General features: G+C 44.1%; 1 protein-coding gene across 1 annotated transcript; it reads right to left on the bottom strand.

Annotated features, from left to right (window-relative positions):
- Positions 1–1580: 1580 nt before the first annotated feature.
- Positions 1581–25040, bottom strand: EGFL8 (EGF like domain multiple 8). Its single transcript, XM_081321571.1, has 9 exons — positions 24972–25040; positions 24010–24146; positions 18873–18992; positions 16905–17017; positions 15582–15677; positions 13374–13538; positions 5488–5564; positions 3462–3603; positions 1581–2489 (listed from the first exon to the last, which is right to left on the bottom strand). The coding sequence occupies exons 2-9, from the start codon at positions 24108–24110 to the stop codon at positions 2440–2442; spliced, it is 864 nt and encodes a 287-aa protein (XP_081177697.1). The 5' UTR covers positions 24111–24146; positions 24972–25040; the 3' UTR covers positions 1581–2439.

Genomic DNA, 25040 nt, shown 5'->3' on the forward strand with positions numbered 1-25040 from the left:
AAAACCTCTTGAGATTTGATGATCCTACAAGATTCAGTCATTACATTTAGAAAAAAATAATAATTTTAGAGTCCTGTTTTGTTTCCTCAGAGTCAGCATATCGCCCTCAACAATCTGAGTCCTCATTTTACCGACCTCGGAAGTATGGAAGGCCGAGTCAACCTTGAGCTGGTCAGGATCAAACTGCTGGTAGTTGTCGGAGTTTGCCTGCAGTACTGCATTCTAACCACTGCGCCACCTTTGTAATGTAAATATAGAAAACTGGGGAACTGCTTAAGTATATCATAACTCATAGTTTACAAACTACAGTGAAAAAGTCCAAATCAAGTAAATATCATTAGATTTTAAGATAGCCAGTGCATTACGCACTTGATTATGTGACTTAACACATAACACAAATGCAGTTATTGTGGTTTGTTAACTGGTTCCTGGTTTAATGTATTGTGTGAATACAGCCTCTATTTTAGGCTGTTTATGTGCTATATGTGACCAATTTTTGTGCCGGATGCAGCATTAGCCAAGACATCTTGTTGGATTATGGTAGTTGAAGTCTTACACACCAAAAGCCGGCAGTGTGCAGCAGCCGCCAAAAAAAGCTAATACAATCCTGGGCTGTATAGAATCAAGATCATGCAAAGTATTAGTATTATATAAAACTAGTAAGACCACACCTGGAATACTGCAGCCAATTTTGGTCAGCATATCACAAAAAAGATTTTGAGAGTTTGGGGAAAATTCGGAGAAGAGCAACTTAGATGGGTCAAAGGCCTGGAGACTAAAACATAATAAAGAACGACTGCAGGACTTGGGTCTGGCTAGTCTAAAGAAAAGAAGAAATAGGGGACACATGATAGCAGTGTTCCAGTATCTGAGGGGCTGCCACCAAGAAGAGGGGGGTCACGTTATTCTCCAAAGCACCAGAGAGCAGGACAAGAAACAATGTTTGGGAACTGACCAAAGAGAGAAGCAACCTGGAATTAAGGAGAAACTTCCTGACAGCGACGACAATTATCCAGTGGAACAGCTTGCCTCCAGAAATCATGGGCGCTCCATAACTGGAGATTTTTAGGAAGAGGCTAGATAGTCACTTGTCTGAGATGGTATAGGTCCTCCTGCTTGAACGGAGGGCTAGACTAAAAGACCTTCAAGTTTCCTTCCAGCTCTATTGTATTCTAAAAAAGGTACATCTTGAGGATAATCAATAATGTAGAAGACAATTGCCTGCAGTTGAAGAGAACAGTTGCAAATCACTGTCTAAAATAGGCTTTAATCTGGTGGTTTAATATTAGGACTACAACTTCAAGAATTCTCAACCAACCCAGCAATAACAGTTCTGTGGTCCATAATAACACGAACTATCATGCAATCTTACGTTGTTAAATCCAGCAATTTTATTTATTTACTTGCATTTCTAATTTCCATTTTTTTATGGCTGCTCACCCACACTTGGCTTTAGGCAGTTTAAGAGTTAAAAACAAGTTAAAGTAGAACAAAAACAGCCCGCCAAGGTAACAAAGCCCATCACAGCTCAAAAGTTGTTTGCCATCATAATTCAACTGACTTGTTGGTCTTTTTTAAAAAAAAATGATTTAGTAAGTCTAAAAAAACTAGTATCAGTGAATTCTAGCGTGACTAGAAAGAACAGGAACAGCAGGGGAACTTCCTTATTAAAATTCAGTGTTCAGTAACCAAATAAAAATACGCAAAAAAAGATAGATCTTCGTAAGAATTGAGTCCTTTCAAACCCAAAGGAAGAAGTTTAGACGCACAAACAATTCCTTTAGAGTAACTGGCTGGGGATTTTTGTGAATTGTAATCCCACCCATCTTTCTGGAAGAGACAGAGGAGGGCAGAGGTCTGTTTAGCACAAAGTGGTCTGTTTACACAACTCACCAGAAAGGAAGTTGAAAAAGATGACAAAAGAGGCACGGATCCCTCGCATGAATGGCATGTACATTTCAGTAAGGAAATATAATGGGGAGAAAATTAAAAGAGGTATCAAAACTCTGTTGGCTTAACCTGGTTTCTTGAATCCATTTTGGAGCTCCCATCAGAACCCAAGGAGCCAGGCTTGCAGAATATACCAAATCGCCAATTTCCCATCCCATCCTGAGATTAAACTTGCCAAAGTCTTTAAAACAATGTTTCTCTCTCCCACTAAAGCAGCCAAAAGGCTTAACTCTGGATGGACACCACCGGCTGTCCCGGGGGGGAGCATCTGGAGGTTTCGGTGGGATTTGAAGGCAGCTTTTGTTCTGTAATTAATCCAGCAGAGTTGCAGCCCACTTGCGCTTGGTTTTCAATTAATAAGCCATGCCCGCTAGCATAAATAAAGGGAATTAATTTGAGCTTCAAACAACAAGAAGCACCAGCACGGAGTAAGGAGGGAAAAGATACGCTGGTTTTCTGCCGATCCAGTTTCAGTCCAAGATTCGGGCATCACCGGGTGAGATCGTACCCAAAGCCATTTTTATCATTTTGACAGGCACCTGTGTGTAAGGACACCAAAGGAAACAATGAGGCCTAGGAACTAAAAATACTAGCTTAAGAATGAAACCAAACCAAGCTTTATTTTGAAAAGGGATTTGATCTACACCCGGCCTGTGCCTGCACCAGAACTACTATCAACACAGTACTGTAGTGACATGACTCCAATTGTTTAATAAAGCCACTCAAAGCTGTGGTTTCTGAAAGGCAAGTAATCTTTTGATGAACCAGAATGGACTTCACCAGATAGGTGAAACGTTTGCCTTCGTCAGCTAGTCTAAGGTGAAGTGAGCAATTGGGTAGGACAAGTGGACCCACACAATCTCAAGTGAGTCTTCTGCTTGTAATAGCAGTATACATAGTCCTCGACTTACAACAGTCTATTTCTCCTAGGATTGCCAGCCCTGTGACCCAACGGTCAAGGCAATGAGAGTCGGAGTCTTAATGTCAGCTGAATTATTGTTAAGTTTCCCTCCAAACCCAAATCAGGACTGTGTGTGTTTAAGGCTTGGATTCTCTTGCAAAATTGCCAACCCGCAAGGCAGCTAACATAGGTTGTCCTCGACTTACAACCACAATTGGGACTGGTTCTACCGTCAATAAGGAAGGTAGTCATTAGGTGAGTCACGCTCAACTTTATGACCTATTTCGCTACACTCCTTAGGCAGGTCACTGCAGTCATTAAACGAATCCGGCTTCCCCCATTCACTTTGCTTGTCAGAAACCAGCCGGAGAGTCACAAATGACGGTCAGGTGGCCCCGATATGGTGCAACCATCCTCAATACATGACGGTTGCCCAGTGCCCTAATTTTGCTCATGGAGCCACGGGGACACTGCAAATGGTGATGAATCTGAAGACTTATCTATTTTTTTTTCTTCAGCGCCATGGTAACTTTGAACGGTCACTAAATGAATGATTGTTAAGTCGAGGGCTGTCTGTAATTATTTGTGGGTAGGGTGTTTCGATACTCACAGTCTCCCAGTTTCTCCTCCAGAAAAAGGAGCTGCTCGCTGAGGGATTCCACGTGGTCTAAATAACGAAGACGATTCCACATCTCCTTGATCTGGGTGGGCTCCACAGAGGTTGGCAAAATAGAGATGGCAAGCTCCAAGCGCTGAGAAAGGGGAAAGGCCCAAGTCACTTATTAAGAATCAGGTACTACCTTGGCTTGACAAGCTCCAGAGGAACTGTTCCTCTGATTTTTTTTTCCACCTGCGACTCCACCTATGGAGTAGATAGGGTGGGTTGAGAATATGGTGCCGGATTTAGAGAGTTACCATGGCTTAGGATTGGTCTAGAACAGAGTTGGGGCACTCTGGCCTCCTTTATGGTTTGTGGACTTCAACTCCCAGAATACTTGAGCCAGCATGGCTGACTCAAGAATTCTGGGAGTTGAAGTCCACAAGTCATAATGGGGGGGGGGCATAGTTCTCCACCCCTGGTCTACAACCTGCATCTTCCTACTTCTAGCTCAACCCCCTTCACTATTTCACCATATTGGTTCTGGGGTGAAAGAGAAATGGGGGGACTGGATAGGGTGATGGACAGCATATAAATTTAATACATAAATAAAATGATAAGAGAGTAGATCCTTGCTTCTAGAGGGATACCTTAGCCACTACACCACACTGTGCACCTTGGAAATGCATAATTCTCACCCTGAAATTCTACCACTTTTTAAATGCATTTATACCTACCCTTTTGTCTTTTTTCAACACATAAAACAGTTTCCAACAATGAAAAGTACTAAGGATCAAACAAACTAATAGTGGGTTATATATCCTTCAGGCAAACGGAGGGGGGGGGAGAGAGAGAGAATGAAAAATGGACACGGATGTTCACCAAAGATGATTAAATTCTAGGGGAAAGATATGTTTTTTACTCTCTTCCTAAATACCAGAAAAGGGCAGTACCTGTGCCACACCTGAGAGATCCACTGAAGTTCCTTTCCCACATATCATTAATGCTTATAGGGGCCTCTCCTGCCAATTAAAACAGGCTGGTTCTTGGCAGCAGAGGCAGTTCTGCCATACAGTAGACCAGGGGTCTTCAGACCTGGCCCTTTTATGACTTGTGGACTTCAACTCCCAGAATTCCTCAGCTAGTGTGCCTGGCTGTGGAATTCTGGGAGTTGAAGTCCACTAGTCATATAAGGTGACTAGTGGTTTGAAGACCCCTGCAATAGACCTTGGCTTATGACCAGTTGCTTAGCGACCCAAGTTACAACAGATCTACCTTGGGACTACTTACAACCCAGATTTAAATTTGCAATGGTTGTCCTCCCCCCTCCCCCCCACCATATTTTATGATGATTTCCCCCAAAAAACGGCATTTACTTCGTTTACTTACTGTTTTCAGCCAAACCAAGCCCATAGCAAAACAGGAACGACCGCCACATCCGTTTAACCACCCCAAAAAAGGTCATAAAATTTTGCAACCATCACCACTTACTAACCATGATGGGCAGGGCTCCGTTATGGTCATAAGTTGAAAACTACCTTTGTAGGAGGTTTTTATGAGGGTGTCAGATTAGCCTGTGGAGGCAAGTAATATAGCCAGTGCAGCCTATATATTTCGGTAATTTGCAGTAGTTAGCAGTTTGGGCTGCTTCAGTTTGGGCCAACTGCAAATTCTGGACACTTCAAGAATAGCCTCTGGCAAAAGTCAAGGACTGCCTCTATTTATCTGGAAAACAAATACAGTCTGAGAGTTTTAGAGCAAGACTGCCAAGCTTGGCAACTTTAATTCCTGTGGACTTCAACTCCCAGAATTCCCCAGCCAGCATGGGAATTGAAGTTCACAGATTTTAAAGTCGCCAAGATTGGACATCTAGTTTAGAGCAATATTGTTCCATTTTGGTGTCTTTAAGATTGTGTGGACTTCAACTCCATGCTGGCTGGGGAATTCTGGGAGGAGAAGTCAGCACTTCTTAAAATTCTCAAAGCTGAGAAACGCTGCTTCAGATAGTAATACAAATGTTTTAGAGAATAGGACTCACCTCTTCCAGCTGTTCTACTTTTGCTTGAAGTTCCTGGATCTCATTGGGAATTGTCTCCTGAATCCCTAAAGTTTGCACTGCAAGAGAAACATGAAGAAAATGTGAGTTGAGCTGTATCAAAGCAGATACATGGATTGTTTTATCTATGGATAGTTGACAGATCTTAACCTGGTTTCAGGACCCTGCAAGTGTAATCCCATGCGAGCTTTATCAAACCTCAGACTGGCTGATCTAGGAGTGCTCCATTTTCTTGCAAATATATCTAGAATTGCTTCTTTTTTCTTTTCATTTTCTGCAAAGCAATTTGATTTCTCTCTCATTTTTATGCCCAAGCAGCGCCTTCACTTCCTTCTGAGAATCCAAAGCCTCCGGAGGAAAAGCAGACTAGAAACTTAACAAAATGAAAACGTATACATGAGCTTTGTGAAATCTTAGGGGGTAGAAACTTGTTTCCGCAAAAGAAAACAGGTTCTTCAACTACTACGCTCAACACCCAGTCAACCTTATTTATGCAGCAGTTGCAAATTACACAAGTCTAACAATATCCAACTGTAATGTGAAACTCTCGTCGCTGGGGAAGAGCATTTCCTCTTTCCATGGAGAAAGGTTGTGAAACTGAATGCATCACCTTCTCACCGCATTTCGGCTCTCATGATCTGCACCTCAGTGCAACCAAAGAATTGGGTATGTCTAGACTCTAGTCTAATGAAGAGAAGGGCGAGGGGTGACAGGATAGCAGTGTTCCAATATCTCAGGGGCTGCCCCAAAGAAGAGGGAGCCAAGCTATTCTCCAAAGCGCCTGAAGGCAGGACAAGAAGCAAGGGATGGAAACTAATCAAGGAGAGAAATGACCTAGAACTAAGGAGAAACTTCCTGACAGAACAATTAACCAGTGGAACAGCTTGCCTCCAGAAGTTGTGAGTGCTCCAACACTGGAAGTTTTTAAGAAGAGACTGGACAGCCATTTGTCTGAAATGGTAAAGGGTTTCCTGCCTGAGCAGGGGGTTGGACTAGAAGACCTCCAAGGTCCCTTCAAACTATTATTATTATTATAAAACTTTTATTCGTAAAATATGAAACTCAGTCAACTGAACACTCAAATTGACTGGCACTAATGGTTGACATGGGTTGCTACCAGCACCCTAGATAACAACCAGGTATCTCTTTAAAATGTAAGATGTTCCGAGTAGCACAGTTTTTTGTAGCTTTGCTGGAGTTATTGCAGGAAGCTGCAATTTCTTGATGTATTTTGCAAAGTTTTTGGACATAGTTCTCAGTGCCCCGATGACAATGGGTATCACTGTTATGCGTTTCATCCATAATTGCGCAGTTTCGATGGCCAGGTTGCGGTATTTCGTAATTTTTTTTAGTTCTTTTTCTTCGACTCTGGCATCTCCTGGTACAGTGATATCAATAAATTGTACGCTTCGGTTCTCTACAACTGTGATATCTCACGTGTTGTGTTCCAAATGGTGATCTGTCTGTATTTGGATGTCCCATAAAATCTTCACCCTCTTATTCTCGACAACTTTTTCCACCCTATGTTCCCACGACTTTTTGGACACAGGCAAGTCATATTTTTTACACAATGCCCAGTGGATTAGTTTAGCAACTTGTTTATGTCTAGCTTTGTTGTTGTTGTTGTTGTTGTTGTTGTTGTTGTTGTTGTTATTATTATTATTATTATTATTATTATTATTATTATTATTATTATTATTATTATTATTATTATTATTATGTAACAGATGCAACCTGGGCTGTCATAACTCTTGTTGTGCAGCTAAATGACACAGACTGGAGTATTTAAAACAAGAACAAGGTGATGCCTGCAGTGTCAAGGTTCCGACTGCCGAACCCAACCAAGCAAATACCTTTGAGACATTCCGATCTCTTAACGTAAAATTTTATTGAGTACATCACTTTGGCACTACTGAAAGCACAGTTGCAAAGCTTTCTAGGGTTTGCCAATTTCTACCGCCAATTTATCCCGGAACTTTCAAAAACGAGCCCAGGGGTGGTGGTGGTAAACCCTGACCCAACAAGCCATTGAATTGGACATTGGAATGCCAAACAGTGTAAACAGATCGTGCCAAACTAATCTTATTTCATTCTTTGATAAAGTGACCAAATTAGTAGACCAGCGAAACGCTGTGGACATAGTATGCTTGGATTTCAGAAAGCCATTCAACAAAGTAGACCACAATCTACTGCTTGGTAAGCTACAAAAAGGTGGAATAGACAACATCACCACCAGATGGCTTTGTAGCTAGCTGACAGACTGTACTCAGCGAGTAGTCCTCAGTGGTACTACATCCACATGAAGTAAGCAGTGGAGTACCACAAGGCTCCGTCTTAGGCCCAGTACTCTTCAATATCTTCATCAATGAGTTAAATGAGGAAATTGAAGTGGAACTCATCAAATTTGCAGATGACACTAAACTGGCAGGAATAGCCAAAACCCCAGAAGAAAAGCTCAAGATTCAAAAAGATCTTGACAAATTGGAACAATGGGCCCCATCCAACAAAATGAGTTTTAATGTGGAGAAAAGCAAGGTTTTACATTTGGGCAGGAAAAATCAAAAGTATAAGTACAGGTTAGGCGAGACCTGACTCAAAAACAGTACTGTGAGAGGGGCCTTGGAGTCCTAGTGGACGATCACTTGACTATGAGCCAGCAATGTGCAGTAGCAGCCAAAAAAGCTAATACAATCCTGGGTTGTATAAACATAGCCACAGAATCAAGATCATGCAAAGTATTAGTACTGCTTTATAAACCCTAGTGAGACCACACCTAGAATACTGCAACCAATTTTGGTCACCATACTACAAAAAAGATTTTGAGACGGGCTTCCGGTGGCGACGCGACGCCGAAGACAGCCGTTTTCGGGCTGCCTGCTCCGCAGCTGTGTTTTTCCATCGTAAACAGCGCCGATCAGCTGTTTAGATGGATTTGAAGCCCCCTCCTCGGGAGAAGAGGAGGGGGTGAGGCCCCAGGTAGGGGTTGAGCTCTCCGGGGCCGCCTGAGCTGAGAGTTTGGGCGGCTGAAGGATTGAGCCCCCCCCCGAAGCCTGGGTTGCTCCGAGCTGCGCAGCGCCCCTGCTCCGGGATTAATGGAGCAGAGCCAGGCGTTAGCAACCACCCCTGCCAAAAGGAAATACTTTTGATTATCAAGATGCAGGCAGAGCGGTACAGGAGGTCAAGGTGATGTGGACTCTTATCTTTACTCTCTAGCTCAATGGATTTTATAGCTTTAAAGTGAAAGTGCGCAATAAGTGAAAGTGGGGGAAGATGGCGGCTAAAACTTCTAAAGCTCTTCAGAGTGCGGGGTCGTCCCTGGTGCAACAGACCTCATTGCAAGCTTTGCTTCCTCCTGCACCTCCTCCGGCATTGACGCTTAAGGATTTACAAGATGCTCTTGGAAAGCATTCACAATTGATGTCTGACATGATGGATGAAAAGCTGAAAAAGTTGGAGGAGAAACTGGAGAAGAAGATGGAAGAGAAGTTTAGAGCAATGAGGGTGGACATGTTGTCTATGATTGAATCTGTAGCTGAATGTGTGCAACAGCTGGATGAAAAAGTGAAGGATCTCAGTCAAAAGAACTCTATATTAGAAGCAAAGGTATCAGAAAATGAAAATATAAGGGATAAAATGGACGGAGAATTGAGCCTTGCTCAGTATCATCAGATGCAGTATGCTATTAGAATCGGGTTTAAAGGAGAACTGTAAAGAAGATTTAAAGCAGCTGATTTCTGAGGCTCTGGAAGGGGTATTGGGCCAGACAGCATCTGAAATTGAGGGAAATATGGACAAAATTTTTCGTGTTAATTCATGGATTGCAAGACAAAGGAAGTTACCCAGAGATGTGGTGGTCTATTTTACAAAGAGAGTAATTAGAGATGAAGTTATTCAAGCTGCCTATGATACTAAACTGGTAGTGGCTGAGCAAGAAGTCTTGGTTTTAAAAGAGATTCCTCCGAAGATTTTAAGGAGAAGGAAAGATTTTGCATTTTTAGTACAGGAACTTAAGAAATGTGATATTAAGTTTAGATGGGAGATTCCAGTTGGACTGGTGGTGACGCATGAAGGTAAAAGACATCCTCTGGTTACTGTGGCCCAGGCACGTGATTTTTATAGCAATGTGTTAAAAGCAAACCCCCTATCATTTTTGGAAGCTGTTAAGGGATACGGCGAGGGAAAGCTTCAAGATGTTGCAGACAGACAGATAAAGGACAATGGCGTTGGAGGGGATCAAGATACAGTTTCATTGGTTGCCAGGAGGCCAGAGGAAGACGCGTGCCGCCCTAAGAAGAGCGAGACGAGAGCAAGAGCAAGACCAGCAGATAGTTATGGAATCTCCAAAGTGTATTTACAGTGAAGATGTGGGAGGGGCGCGGTCCAAAGAAGTTTTGGGGGTCATGACAGACGTGCTCCAAAAGTTTTGGGGCGTTAAGATTGCTGATTAAATTTTTAAATTAGTATCTTAATGGATTAAATTTATCATAGAGGAGAAAGAAAGTTTTTTTTTTAATATTTAACACAATTTAAGATGGATGTTATTTGCTTGTTAGAAAAGTATATTAGGGTTATGGACTAAAAGTATGTGTTGAACTAAGAATGGGTATGCAAGCTCCTAATTAACAACAAGTTGTCTTACAGACTGCTTAAACCCTTTTTTTTTTTACTCTTTTTATTTGAACTCAAGGATGACTTGGAACTGCGAGACATTTGGTGTGATACATGCAAGAATTATTTTTGATTATGGTTTAGTTTGGTTGGAGATTATTAAGGTTAATAGATAGGCACTTTTGGCGCGTAACTGAGAATTTGTTTATTTTTTTTTCTTTGAAATTAATATGAATAAGGACTGGGATTAAGAAAATCTATTCTGAGTAAAGCTCTTTTCTGTTTTTCTCTTTTTCTTTTTTACTTTATTTGTAATATTAATATTGTTTGTATTCATTTTACATGAGCTAGAGGGAGATAGAACTAATAGTTTATTGCTGATAACATAGGGGTGCTTATGTTTGCTTTTTGATTTTATACCCTGTATTTAGCTCTGGGAAGTCGGGGGGGGGGAGGAGGGAATGGGGGGAAGGGATAGGGAGGGTTGGGTGGGGGTGGGGGAGGGGGGGATTAAAGTTAAAATGTATTGTAAAACTTTTTAAATTAAAAAAAAAGATTTTGAGACCTTGGAAAAAGTTCAGAGAAGAGCAACTAAGATGATCCAATGGCTGCAGGACTTGGATTTGGCAAGTCTAAAGAAGAAATAGGGGTGACATGATAGCAATATTCCAGTATTTGAGAGACTGCCACAAAGAAGAGGGGGTCAAATTATTCTCCAAAGCACCAGAGGGCAGGACAAGAAACAATGGTTGGAAACTGAACAAAGAGAGAAGCAACCTAGAATTAAGGAGAAACTTCCTGACAGGACAATTAACCAGTGGAACAGCTTGCCTCCAGAAACCATGGGCGTTCTATCACTGGAGATTTTTAAGAAGAGACTGGACAGTCACTTGTCTGAGATAGTAGACAGGTTCTCCTGCTTGAGCAGGGGGTTGGACTAGAAGACCTCCAAGGTACCTTCCAGCTCTATTCTATTCCTGAGACTGTTTGTTGCAGAGCCTGTCCTAAAGCATGACATTCAAAGCCCTTTGAAATTCTCCCTTGTGCAGCTCCATGACAGCTCTGGGTGTTTCTGCCATTTCCTTCTGTGCCCTACCTCAACCAGGAGCTGTTTGCTGAGTCCAAAGGAAAGTCTCAGCTCTTGGGCGAGGTTCTGCTCTGCCGTGAGATGAGGATGTGAAAGTTGGTAGAAATATGAAAGAGGCACTACTAAGCAAATCAGCTGCTTCGGAGTTTCACTAACACTTCAGCCATGCAGAAAAGGAATTCAAAATATGTTCCCAAGGTCATCAGCTGGCTGTTGATGGCCCACATGAGATGGTTCTGGTAAAACAGGGGTAGGCAACCTTTGGCTCTTTTATGACTCGTGGACTTCAAACTCCCAGAATTCTTGAGCCACCATGGCTCAGCTTGGAAACCTCTCCCTTTTCCCTCAGCGTGGCTGGCTCAGGAATTCTGGGAGTTGAAGTCCACAAGTCATAAAAGAGCCAAGGTTGCCTACCCCTGTCCTAAAGCAAAGGTCAAGAGACACAAAATGGATGGACAGAAGCCATCTGGTTGGGCAGGGAACAAAAGTTTAATTTCAGCCATCGGGAATTATTAACATTAATAATTAGCAGAGGCATTGAATCAAGATCACGCGAGGTACTAATACCACTCTATAAAGCCTTAGTAGGACCATACCTAGAATACTGCATCTAGTTTTGGTCACCGCATTATAAAAAAAGAATGTTGAGACTCTAGAAAGAGTGTAAAGAAGAGTAACAAAGATAATTAGAGGCCTGGGGGCTAAAACATATGACTGCCACAGCTGATCCTCTGTGAGGGACTTTGAGGCATGGTAGAGCCGGCCCAGCCAGTCTCAGCCCTTGGCAACAACAACATAACAACAACAATAATAATGATGATGATGATGATGATGGAAGGGACTTGGAGGTCATCTAGTCCAACACCCTGCTCAGGCAGGAAACCCAGATAAGCCCAGATTGCAGCTGACAAAGATTCCATACTACAAATTTGAAAGTGTCTAAAACAAGCAGAGCTAGCTTGGTGTCATGGTGTGTTCTGTACCAGCCTGCTACCGGCCCTGCAGAAAAGGCAGGGACAACCCCTTTACAAACGGCAAGAGGCTTGAATTACGCCTGCCAAATTTATAGCTACAAAAACAAACAAGACATGAACCAAGAAACAGGAGCTTTAAGAAACACGAACTATCCAAGTGGTTGCCTTCAGCAAACCAGCCCTCCCCACACATTCCCCTTATATAGAGTTCAGGGCGTGGCTTCTCTCTGCCTCCTTCTGAGAAGCCCCATTGCCCTCCTCTGTTTACTCCTAATTGACTGCCTCCTGCGTCGGGCGTCCTTGAACAGGGCCAGCTGTGGGTCATCTTCATCCACGCTGTCAGGCTCATACAGCTGGGTCTCCGTGGTGACCAAGTGGGAGGGGCCTGGCTGAGGGCTCTCATCAGCAAGATCTTCAAACCCCTCAGCAAGGTCTTCAACACCCCCCTCCTCCTCCTCTGAGTCATCCGACCCAACTGCCGAACCCACAGGCTGACCCTGAATCACAACATGGTGAAGGTCTCAGGGTCTAAAGTGGGAGACTGAGTTCTGGTCCCACTTGAGGCCCAAAGCCAGCTCGTGAACCTTGGGCCTGTACATCTCTCTCTCTCTCAGTCCTAGGAAAGAGCCAAAGGCAAACCACTTCTGAGGAACCTTGTCCCAGCTGTTTCCAAAAATCAGACACGACTAGATGGAAGGGAAAAAAATATATATGGAGAAATGGAAAACTTGACATGAGTCCATAGGTGGCTCTATAAGCCTTTTACTGGCCTTTAAAACTCTAAAGCAGGGGTTTCAAACTTGGCCCTGTTATGACTTGTGGACTTCAACTCCCAGAATTCCTCAGCCAGGCATGCTGGCTGAGGAATTCTGGGAGTTGAAGTCCACAAGTCATAAAAGGGCCAAGTTTGAAGACCTCCGCTCTAAAGGAACTTTCTCTAGGCTCAGTTTCTTGGGTTTGCAGATTTCAAGTGATCCAGTACAGGTAGTCCTTGATTTACAGCACTTCGTTTAGTGACCATTCAAAGTTGAAAACTCCAGTGTTGGAGCAGCCACAACTTCTGAAGGCAAAGCTGTTCTACTGGTTAACTGTTCTCACTGTCAGGAAATTTCTCCTTAGTTCTAGGTCAGTTCTTTTCTTGGTTCATTTCCATCCATTGCCTTTTCACACTGCAAGCTCTCGGTCATCTTAATACCCACCTTTGGCGTCGAGCAGAGGGACAGCCTGGCCGGTGGGAAGCAGACGACAGCTCTTGCCATCTGGCTCCAGGGCGTACCCAGCCCGACACTGGCACTTGTAGCTGCCAGCAGTGTTAAGACAGTCTTGTGCGCAGCGAGCAAGCGGCGTGACACACTCGTCCACATCTAAACAAACCAGAACCACAAATTAAAGAGTGATCAGAATGGTGAGTTTTGATTGGGATATCCATATCTGGTCAAGTCTTGGTCAAATCTTTGCCTCCGGGGCGATATTCTTCCTGATACATGCACCATTCTGACCAAGAATGGTAACCATTGTATTTCACTAGTAGGCCTTGCAGGGGTAGACAACCTTGGTCCTTTTATGACATGTGGACTTCAACTCCCAGAATTCCTGAGTCAGCATAGCTGGTTCAGGAATTCTGGGTGTTGAAGTCCACAAGTCATAAAGGAGCCAAGGTTGCCTACCTTTGGCTAGGTACCTTCACCAGATACCCCCATTCCCTAGAATGCCCTTGTTTTAACAACTGTACTGTTTTTAATCCTTGTTACAGGCAGCCCTCGACTTACAATCATTCGTTTAGTGACTGTTCGAAGTTACACCGAAAAAAAGTGCCTTACAACCATTTTTCACATTTACCACCATTACAGCCTCCCCAGGGTCACATGATCCAAATTTGGAACCTTGACAACTGACTCACATTTATGACGGACGCAGTGTCCTGGGGGAGGGGGTTTCCTGTGATCCCCTCTTGCGACTTGCTGTCAAGCAAAGTGAATGGGGAAGCCGGATTCACTTCATAGCCGTGTGACTAACTTAACAACTGTGGCAAGAAAGATCATAAAATAGGGCAAAAGCAATAACTGTCTTGTTGAGCAACCGAAATGTTGGGCTCAATTCTAGACGTAAGTCGAGGACTACCTGTAGTTATCCAGAAACATAGACAAGTAGTGGCTTGAAAAATTGAACTGATTGAAAAGAAAACACTTCATAATATCTGTTTTGACTGCAGGGGAAAAAAACCACCATGTCGTGATGGGTAAAGGGATTGTATGTCATTACTCAAACAAAAACCACTTGTGGGAAGAATCCAGAGAAAGAAATATTTTGGGAAATATTAAAAAGACAGAATATATTTGCCCAAAGGATTTTAAAGGCAGAAACCAAACCCCCCACCCCACCCCCAATCTCTCTGCCCCAGACAGAAACCAGGTCTGCAGAAATCCAGGCTCAAGGTTGACTCAGCCTTCCATCCTTCCGAGGTAGGTAAAATGAGGACCCAGATTGTTGGGGGCAATTAAGCTGACTTTGTAATAATGCCGCTTGGGTGTGTGTGTGAAAGCCCTAACAAGCAGGCATATACATAGAATGAAGGCTACTGCTAAGCTTGTAAGCCGCCCTGAGTCTTCGGAGAAGGGCGGGATATAAATGTAATAAAAATAAAAATAAAATAAATAAAAATAATCTTCTCAGAAAGATTGGAGCCAGGAAGCTTGGATTAGAAAGACAAAGATCCCTAGAATCAACAATCCCTCACACCAAAAATCCAACAGTCATCAGCCCCAGCCCCAGGGAAGCAGGATATGACCTTTGGGACATAGTAGGATTAGCCCACCACCACCATCAGAATACCAGAAAGGCACACTCAGACTCATGACACAGGAAATACAAAGCCTCAAACAGGAACAGGAAACAACCTCAAGAGCTCCAGAAGGTATAAACGCCCACCACTCTGCTCCAGGTGGTCTCTCTTTCCAGAGCCATTTTTCTGTCTGGCTCTCCTCTTCAATAAACTACAACCTTCTTTCTAAAGCAGTCTCCGTGTTGTTTATTCCCCGCTTGGACTGGACCCTGATGAAGTTTTTTTTTCCCCTTCAACACACTTTTACTCAATTTGGGGTAATTTACCCTGGTGGGGGAAGCACTGCGCTAAGGACTGTAGTTGTGCAAGAGACACTCGATCCCTTCTACGCACGCCGGTTGTATCTTCCAATCATAAACCCTCAAGCGTCATAAGGACTAGAAACCTTTTTTATTTTTTAATCCACCGCTCACTCGTCAGATTTTCACCCGCATGAAACTAGAAACCTGCCTATCAGCCTGGTATGAGAAGAAGGAGAGGACCAGAAAAATCTGAGCAAAGAGAGAAGAAGCAGGACCAGAAACCAACCCCACCCCGCCAACCCCGACTCCTGCCTTCCACTCACCAATCTGGCAATACCGTCCACCCCAGCCGGGCGGACACTGGCACTTATTTGGTTGGATGCAGCTACCTCCATTCTGGCATGACTTGTGGCAAGTGGCTGGTGGGAGAAAGGAGAGGGGAAGGCTCAGCGCGTGTACCCACGCTTTTAGTGCACCAAGCATATTCATTAGTCTCAAGAGATGTTGCTTTGTGTTCCTGTGTGGAGAGAGACTTTTTTTTTGTTTGGAAAAATTAGTTGGCTAAGCTGCGGTACAGATAGTCCTTGATTTATGACCATAGTGGAGCCCGAAATTTGCGTTGTTAAGCTGAATCAAGGAACTAAGAAGAAAACCCTCAGCCGTTCTCTTCTAGCGCTGATGACGTTACCTAGTTTGGGTAGTGAAACGTTTGCAAGAAAACAACCAAGCTCAGAGAGCACCAAGGACCCCTCATTTCAACCAGGAGCTACAAATATTCTCTTTTTATTTAGCTGGGAACACCCAATGTTGAAAAGCTTGGATAGCTCCGATCAGCCAGCACCGAAGGGGTTTCTTTCTTCCTCCCTAATGGCACGCTGGAAATTGTTCTTTTGTGTTTTTTACTTCGTTTTATCATACAAGGCAAAATACAAGCCAGAAAAGCAAACCAACAAAACAAAACAAAAACACACGTCCTGTGTTAACAACAATAACAAAATTGGTGTGCAAAAAAAAAGAGAGAAAAAGGTAATCCAAATACCCCCCCAAAATTAACATTTAACATATAGAATCCACCCAGGCTAGATGCTGAAAAAAACCAATATTTTTTCCCCTTTTACACACACACACACACACACACACACATGAAAGAACAGTCAACAGGTTAAGCTCATGGTGGCAAAACTATGGCACGGCTGCCACAGGTGGCACGCAGAGCCCTCTCTGTGGGCACGCATGCCATTGCCCCAGTCCTAGGCCTTCAGCTGGGTTTTATAAAACCTTTTCGCTTTAGGCGTCCGCCTCCGTGTGCAAAAAAAAAGGTTCAATCAATCAATCAATTTCAACTTCTTGCAGGGAAAAAAAAGATCTCGCAAAGTTGGAATTGATTGATTGAACTTTTTAGTCCCACCCAGTCTGCCGTTACCACCGCAGCCACGCCCACCCAATGGGCCACGCCCACCCGGCACCTGACGATACATAAGGGGGTTTTGGGTTGTAGTTTGGGCACTCGGTCTCTAAAAGGTTCGCCATCACTGGGTTAAGCTAAACATTCCACTCATCTTCAAATCCCTCCGTTGCCCATCTATTGTTGTATTTAGCACATAGAAAGTCCATTGGAAATTGTTCTCTGGGATTTTATCGCTCACCTTCCTCGCACTTCGTGTCCCCCAGGTGACGTTTCTTCCATCCTGGGCAGCAAATGATGTTGGCCTGTAGGATCTCTTTCCGCACCTGTCGCGTGGCTACCCGGTAGGTCGTCCTACAGAAGAGAAGCCATGTTCATTCTCCTGAGCAGAGTAGACAGAGCAATAGCAACAGCACTTAGACTTATATACTGCTTCATGGTGCTTTGCAGCCCTCTCCCTAAGCAGTTTACAGAGTCAGCATATTGCTTCCCCAAAACAATCTGGGTCCTCATTTTATCGACTTTGGAAAGATGGAGTTCGGTCAGGATTGAATTCCTGGCAGTCGGCAAGAGTTTGCCTGCAATACTGCATTCTAACCAATGCACCACCCAAGACTCCTAAGGTCATTTTATGACACTTCTCTTTTTAGCCGCAGTTGTTAGGCAAATCCAGCTTCCCCGTTGACTATGTTTGTTGGAACTCAGCTAGGAAGGTCACAAATGTCAGAACATGTGACCCCAGCATATTGCAACCATCGTAAATACACACTGGTTGTCAAGGGCCCAGGTTGCAGTCATGTTCCTGCTGGGACATTGCAATAGTCGATAGTTGTGAGTAATTTCCCCCCCCCCCCATGCCATTGTAACCATTAACAGTCTCTAAACCAGGGGTAGGCAACCTTGGCTCTTTTATGACTCGTGGACTTCAACTCCCAGAATTCCTGAGCCAGCCAGCAGTCATAAAAGAGCCAAGGTTGCCTGCCCCGGCTCTAAACAAATAGCAATAGCACTTACACTTATATATCACTTCATAGTACTTTACAGCTCTCTCTAAGCGGTTTACAGAGTCAGCATATTGCCCCCAACAACCTGTGTCCTCATTTTACCGACATAGGAAGGATGGAAGGCTGAGTGAAACTTGAGCCAGTGAATTGAACTGCCGAATAGCTGGCAGCCGGCAGTCAGCAGAAGTAGCCTGCAGTACTGCACTCTAACTACTGTGCCACCACGGCTCATATGGTAATAATGTCTGTCCAGATCAAGCAACCAGGATCATGGGACTCCCATTTATGGGTTCTTAGCAATCATGCCACAATTGGCAAAGAGAGGGATATTTAATTGGTACCTTAAGCAATCCTATATAGAAGCACCACCTATTACATCCAAATGAAAGTAGCACAGGTAGTTCTCAACTGGCAACGGTTCATTCAGTGACCCTTCGAAGTTACAATGGCCCTGGAAAAAAAGTGACTTATGACCGTTTTTCACACTTACGACCGTTGCAGCATGCCCATGGTCACATGATCAAAATTCAAATGCTTGGCAACTGCTTCCTATTGATGAGGCTTAGCAGCGTCCCTGGGTCACGCAATCCCCTTGGGTAACCTTCTGAACAAGCGGAGTCAATGGGGAAGCCAGAGGCACTCGGCAACCGGGTCACCAAGTTAACAACTGCAGTGATTCACTTAACAACGGTGGCAAGAAAGGTCGTACGATGGAGCAAAGTTCACTTCACAACTGTCTCACTTCGCCACAGCATGGCCTCAACTGTGGTCGTAAGTCAAGGACTCCCTATATGTCTCTAAATGGATAAGATTTGAAAAAAGAGGCAGCAATTATTACGTCAGACACAAAACAGCATAGCTGGCTCGATAAGACTGCCTTCCTTGGCAACCTGAAACAGGCCCAGCACACTCCAAAACGTCTTTTCACTTTCAGATCCAAAACGTTGCTCAGTCCTTACATGCAATTCGGAGCCACTTTAGACTGCTCCCTCTTGAAACACCTGAAATCCATTTTTAATTGGAAATATTACTTGGGAGCGGCAGATGACAAACACCTAGACTTGACAAGCATCAGGGGGAGCTGATCTTAAAAAACTGCATTGAATAGGAATGCAGTGTTGTAGCTCTCCCTCTCCTCGGCTGTAGATTTAGGACCCACAGATCTTTCTGGCTCTTTGTCAGACCAAAACTTTGATCATTCATACCTGTAAGTACTGCACACTCGAGGTCCTGGGCACAGCGTCAAATATGGATGGTGTTGGGGCTTGGCGTACGTCTCATTGTAGGCTAAGGGGATCCTCAACATATTTCGGGCACACACTCGGCTGCGGGTAGAAACGGAAGGAAACTGAAAAAGCAAATTTGTCTCTTCTAATCCATGCAGAATTGACCAGAAAAAGCCTAGAGCAGCAGGAGTTGGTTTTATCCTTGGCTAATTTCTGTTGCGCAACCAGTCTGGTATAATGGCGAAGGCACCAGCCTAGAAACCAGGAAACTGTGAGTTCTAGTCCTGGAAGGAGACTGTGAGTTCTAGTCCTGCCTTAGACACAGTGCCAGCTGGGTGACCTTGGGCCAGTCAGCCCTTCTTAGCCCTACGAAGAAGGAGGGATGGGCATACCACTTCTGAAACCTTACCAAGAAAACCGCAGGGGCTGGTGCACACAACCTCCAGGAGTCAACCTAGAAACAAACGAACAAAACCAAAACCACCCACCCTCTCCTCTAGCAATTCATCTTCTCTTTCCCACCTCAGCAGGATAAGGGGGACACTGAACCCAGGGGAGTGGTTTGGAGCAGAGAAAAGCAGGTACAGAAAGAGGAATAAAGTCTGCCATAAAAAAGACGGGAACAACCTATTCTCCAAAGCGCCCGAAGGCAGGACAAGAAGCAACGGATGGTGACTAATCAAGGACAGAACCAACCTAGAACTAAGGAGAAACTTCCTGACAGTTAGAACAATTAACCAGTGGAACAACCTGCCTCCAGAAGCGGTGAATGCTCCGACACTGGAAGTTTTTAAAAAGAGACTGGACAGCCATTTGTCTGAAATGGTATAGCACAGGTCTGCAACCCGCGGCTCCCAGTCTTCTGCCATGTGCAGTCCAAAAAAAAAAAGTGGGACTAAAAAAGTTCAACCAATCAATTCAAATATGCAGGGTAGGTGCATATCTCGCCTTGGCTGCACTCTTCAGTCAAACCCTGTTCTGCGCATGCGCGCATGTATGCACATGTGCACAGATTTTTTTGCGGCTCCCAGTTTTTCCTTTTGTGAGGGAACCAGTTCTGAGTGGCTCTTTCACTGTTTCAGGTTGCTGACCCTTGTGGTATAGGGCCATGGTGGCAAACCTATGGCACGGGTGCCACAGGTGGCACGTAGAGCCCTCTCTGTGGGCATGCGCGCCGTTGCCCCAGTCCTAGGCCTTCAGCTGGGTTTCATAAAACCATTTCACTTTAGACCGCTGCTACTGTGTGCAAAAAAAAAAGGTTCAATCAATTTCAACTTCTCGTGGGGAAAAAAAAGATCTCGCAAAGTTGGAATTGATTGATTGAACTTTTTAGTCCCACCTAGTCTGCCGTTACAACTGCAGCCATTCCCACCCAATGGGCCACGCCCACCCAATGGGCCACATCCACCTGGCACCCGACAATACATAAGTGGGTTTTGGGTTTCAGTTTGGGCACTCGGTCTCTAAAAGGTTTGCCATCACTGGTATAGGAATTCCTGCCTGAGCGGGGGGGGGGGGGTTGGACTAGATGACCTCCAAGGTCCTTTCCAACTCTGTTATTCTGTTATATGTCCCATTCCTTCAAGATGCTTTTCTGTCTAAAAACAAAATCATGAGTCTTTTTCCAATGGGGCCTCAAAGGTGCTTTTTGAAACGGCAAGTGGGCTGTTTTTTTCCTTGAAGAAGATGTTTCACTTCTCACCCAAGAAGCTTCTCAGTTCTGACTGGATGGTTGGGGGGGGGAAATGGAAGGATCCTCCCTCCACCATCATACCAGTGTGCAGCACTTAGAGTTATAATCTTTCCATTTCTACCACCACCACCACCACCATCTAGATCAGGGGTGTCAAACTCAATTTCATTGAGGGCCGCATCAGCATTGCAGTTGCCCTCAGGGGGCTGGGTGGGCGTGGCCTACTGGGTGGGCGTGGCTGGAGTGCGTATGGCCTACTTGGTGGGCGTGGCCAGCTCTACATCGTTCGCATCAAGGGTGCCTATGGGGGCCTGGGCAGGAGTGGGACAGATCTGAGGGTCTCTGGCAGGAGGAGGGTCTCTGGGCCAGGGCCAAGGCAGTGGGGGCCGTTCCCTCACTGTTTCCAGGATGGCTTCGCGGGCCGCATGAAACAGCTTCGCAGGCCGGATCCGGCCCCCGGGCCTTGTGTTTGACATGTCTGATCTAGATTGAACTGAAGAAGCTTCTTGGATGAGAAGCGAAATGACTTCACGGAAAACCAGAGAAAATCCAGTTGCCTTTTGAAAAAGCACCTTTTGAGACAGCCATGAGTTGGTTGACTGAGAATGTCCACACACATTTTTCCCATGGTGGTTAAATCCATGGGTCCATACTAGAATAATACTGAATAACAACGTTGGAAGGGACCCTGGAGGTCTTCTAGTCCAACCCCCTGCTCAGGCAGGAAACTCTGTGCCATTCCGGACAAATGGCTGTCCAGTCTCGCCTTGACAACCTCCAGTGGAATGAAGCCCTTTGCTTTGGCGGGCAGGAGACAATGCTATCTCAAGAAATTGTGGTTGAATCTGAGAAAGGTTTTGCTTTGTTCTTCTGACCACATTCAGTCCCACAGGTTTCAAAGATTCAGTTCATAGGTAGATTAGGTAAATACAAAATACAATACTTCTAAATGTCTCCAGAGATTCTCAGTCATCCAGGTCATGGTTGTCCCAAAGGTGCTTTTTCAGGAGGCAACTGGACTTCCTTGTTTTTCCTTGAAGACGTTTCGCTTCTCATCCAAGAAGCTTCTCCAGCTCTGACTGGATCCAAAGCACCCAAAGGCAGGACAAGAAGCAACGGATGGAAACTAATCAAGGAGAGGAGCAACCTAGAACTAAGGAGAAACTTCCTGATGGTTAGAACAATTAACCAGTGGAACAACCTGCCTCCAGAGGTGGTGAATGCTCCAACACTGGAAGTTTTTAAGAAGAGACTGGCCAGCCATTTGTCTGAAATAGTACAGGGTTTCCTGCCTGAGCAGGGGGTTGGACTAGATGACCTCCAAGGTCCCTTCCAACATTATTATTATTATTATTATTATTATTATTATTATTATTATTATTATTATTATTATTATTATTATTATTATTATTATTATTATTATTATTATTAACAAGAAAGTCCAATTGCCTCCTGAAAAAGCACCTTTGAGAAAGTACTTCTATTTGCCACATATCAAATAAAGCTTGATTAGTTGCCACACATAAAGTTTATCAAAGTCTCTTGAAGAGGGAAAAAAAATCCGTTTTCAACTTTAGGCAAACCAGCTGTTTCGATTTGAGGTGGTTTTTTTTAAAATATCCAGTTGCTTTGACTCAACATTTTCATAGCAACTTGCAGTTTATGTATTTCCAACTACTTCTATTCTGATAAATCCATAACAGAGAAATAAATATTACTGTTACTCTATGAGCATCAGATGTGCTAATACAAAGTCAAATTAGTAGTTGTGGGTAATAATCAACAGAGAACTAACATTTTTTTTGAGCAGAATTTTTTTCTACCTTTAAATAGTTGCCTGCTGGGGAGAAAAGTAATATAGAGCAGTTTCCATGGGTATCATTACCCCAGGTAGTCCTCGACTTACAACAGTTCACTTAGTGACCATTCAAAGTTACAACAGCACTGAAAAAAGTGACTTATGACCATTTTTCACACCTTTGCAGCATCCCCATGATTATGTGATCAAAATTCAGATGCTTGGCAACCGACTCATATTTATGACGGTTACCGTGTCCCTTCTGACAAGCAAAGTCAGTGGGAGAAGCCAGATTCACTTAACAATCGTGTTACTAATTTAACAACTGCAGTGATTCACTTAACAACTGTGGCAATAAAAGGTCATAAAATGGGGCAAAATTCACTTAAGAAATAATTTTGGGCTCAGTCGTGGTCATAAGTCAAAGGCTACCTGGGTTTCTGAGAAAAAGTCTATCTATGGAGGCCACCAAGAGCTGACACCGATTTGATGGCACAAAATCAATCATTAATTTAAAAAGTTACCACTGTTATGAAAGCCGTAATGGTGTACAACATTGGTCCAAGTTGCTAGATTGAACAGTGAGCGATTGTGAGTTCAAGTCCTGCCTTAGGCAAAAGTCACCTGACTGACTTAGGGCCAATCACTCTTTCATCTCTGGGAAGAAGGCAAGGGCAAACCACTTTCAAAAAACTTTCCAAGAACACCATCAGTGGATTGTAATATTAACAATTATCACTACTACAGGTACTCCTCAAGTTATGGCCATAATGGACTCTACCCATCAAGGTCCTAACTCATGACAATTGTAAAGCAGACAAATAACTGACCTGGTTTTTTTGCGATGGTCGCTATGCAAATCACCCCAGTCGTTAAGCAAACAATGCAGTCCTTAAGCGGACTAAAGGTTTGCTCTGGGTGTCAATTTGCCAAAACCAGAAGTAAAAGCCAATTTTTGTCAAAACTGTCATAAAACGTGATTACGTGACTGTCGGACACTGCAAACAGCTGTAAATGGAGGCTGGTTGCTGTGCACCCAGAGTGCGAGCACATGACTGCAGGCAGAGTTGTTCATAAGAACTTCAAATCTGGGTTTTACGTAACCTCCAGCTAGGTCCACAAGAACTTCAGATATTCGCCTAATTTGAGGACTACCTGTATTCAAAAAGCTGCAGAATTTAGCAAGAGCTGTGCCATGAGACGAAAAAAGAACAACTAAGAATTATCAGTACTTCTCCTATTTGATGAATCTTTTTTTTAAAAAAAATAAACTGCCGCAATCCTCAGGATATTCTTGTGGCAATGAGTTCCACAGATACCATACTACGTAGTTCCTGTCAAAAAGCACAGGACTTCATTTTTATTTTATTTTTTGCATCTTCACTCTCATTCGCTGAGTTAGCACAGCGCACCGAGTTCAACCGTAGCCAACCACAGTGTTTAATTCAATCCAGGCTTGTGTTTTTACGCAAACATGTCTCTAGATTGTTTTGAAGGCATGACTAAATTTTTCAGATGCTTCCCAAGAACAAAAAAGAGGAACTGCTCAGTGCTTGAACCTTTTGACTGTGGCAGGAGCTCTGTATTGTTCACCATTTTGTTCCCTTCTTTCTAAATCGCCTTACCCCTCTCTTTGCTTGCTCTGGCTGAACGTTTCCTTTAGAAGGAAAATTACAAGGAATTTCCCACAAAGCAGGACAATGGGAACGGTGGCTAGCTTCCCCATTTCCCAGCGCGCAGGAAAGCCTCCAGAGCCTAGGACCTGTGGGAGCAAAGAAGAAATGTTAAGCAAGGCAACAATAAAATACAATAAAGTCAAAGGAGTGTGTGTGTGTGGGGGGGGGAAATCTGTATTTCCTGTCTCTTTGGACCCCTCTTAATGCTTGGCCAGCCGTGGGTTCTCCTGGAACCCTCCCCCCCTCCATTCAGAAGGGCCTCCCAGTCATCCCTTGGCTTCTCCAGAAACCACAGCTCAGCAGTTGGGGGGAGGTGTGTGTGTGTGTGTGTCACAATTTGCAAAACATACCCAGGAAATTTGATGACAACACAGAGCATCCTCTGCAGGATCTTACTCAAAATTCACATGATGCAACCAGCTGAGATTTTCCCCATGCTACTGCATAGACAAAAGTTTTGCCATCCCTGATCTATGACTCAAATGCTGGCAACATGTATGCACATGCACACACAGACACAGACACAGACACACACACACACACACACACACACACACACACACAAAATAGAGCATAGGGTCTTCCTTCTGCAGCCAAGAATAAGCCCCCATTTCAAGCTCTCGAGCTCCCATTAAAGGCAGAATTGCGGAGAGGGCAGGAAAACAGGGCTGAGCTGCAAGGCTCTGGATGGCCCCTAGATGGCGCCACAGCCAGGGAGAGTACTCAAAAGTTGCTGCCCCTGCTGGTGATCCAGAGATTTGCAACTCAGATCCCTAAAACAGGAGCAGCTCCTACAGATTACAATTTTTCTGCCCTCTTCACAGTGCAGTATACATGCGTGATCAGGATCTATGTCCTAAAAGGCTGTCCAGCAGCTCATCCATGCTCACAGACTCTCTTGCACTGGCTACCTGTTTCCGTGGCTCTCCGTATCCTCAGCCAGCCTGGAGACTCCAGAGCAGAAGCTGCTGATTGCAGTG

The sequence above is a fragment of the Vipera berus genome, assembly GCF_964194415.1.
Source record: "Vipera berus genome assembly, chromosome: 2".
In the NCBI taxonomy this organism is placed as follows: domain Eukaryota; kingdom Metazoa; phylum Chordata; class Lepidosauria; order Squamata; family Viperidae; genus Vipera; species Vipera berus.

Bases quoted from the DNA above. Each gene is read 5' to 3' on its own strand.
- EGFL8 (XM_081321571.1), bottom strand. From the start codon at position 24,110: ATGGGGAAGCTAGCCACCGTTCCCATTGTCCTGCTTTGTGGGAAATTC. The intron at 18,993-24,009 runs GTAAGGCGATTT...TTCTACCCGCAG, and splicing joins CAGAGCAAGCAAAGAGAGGG to CCGAGTGTGTGCCCGAAATA. The intron at 17,018-18,872 runs GTATGAATGATC...TCTCTTCTGTAG, and splicing joins CGAGTGTGCAGTACTTACAG to GACGACCTACCGGGTAGCCA.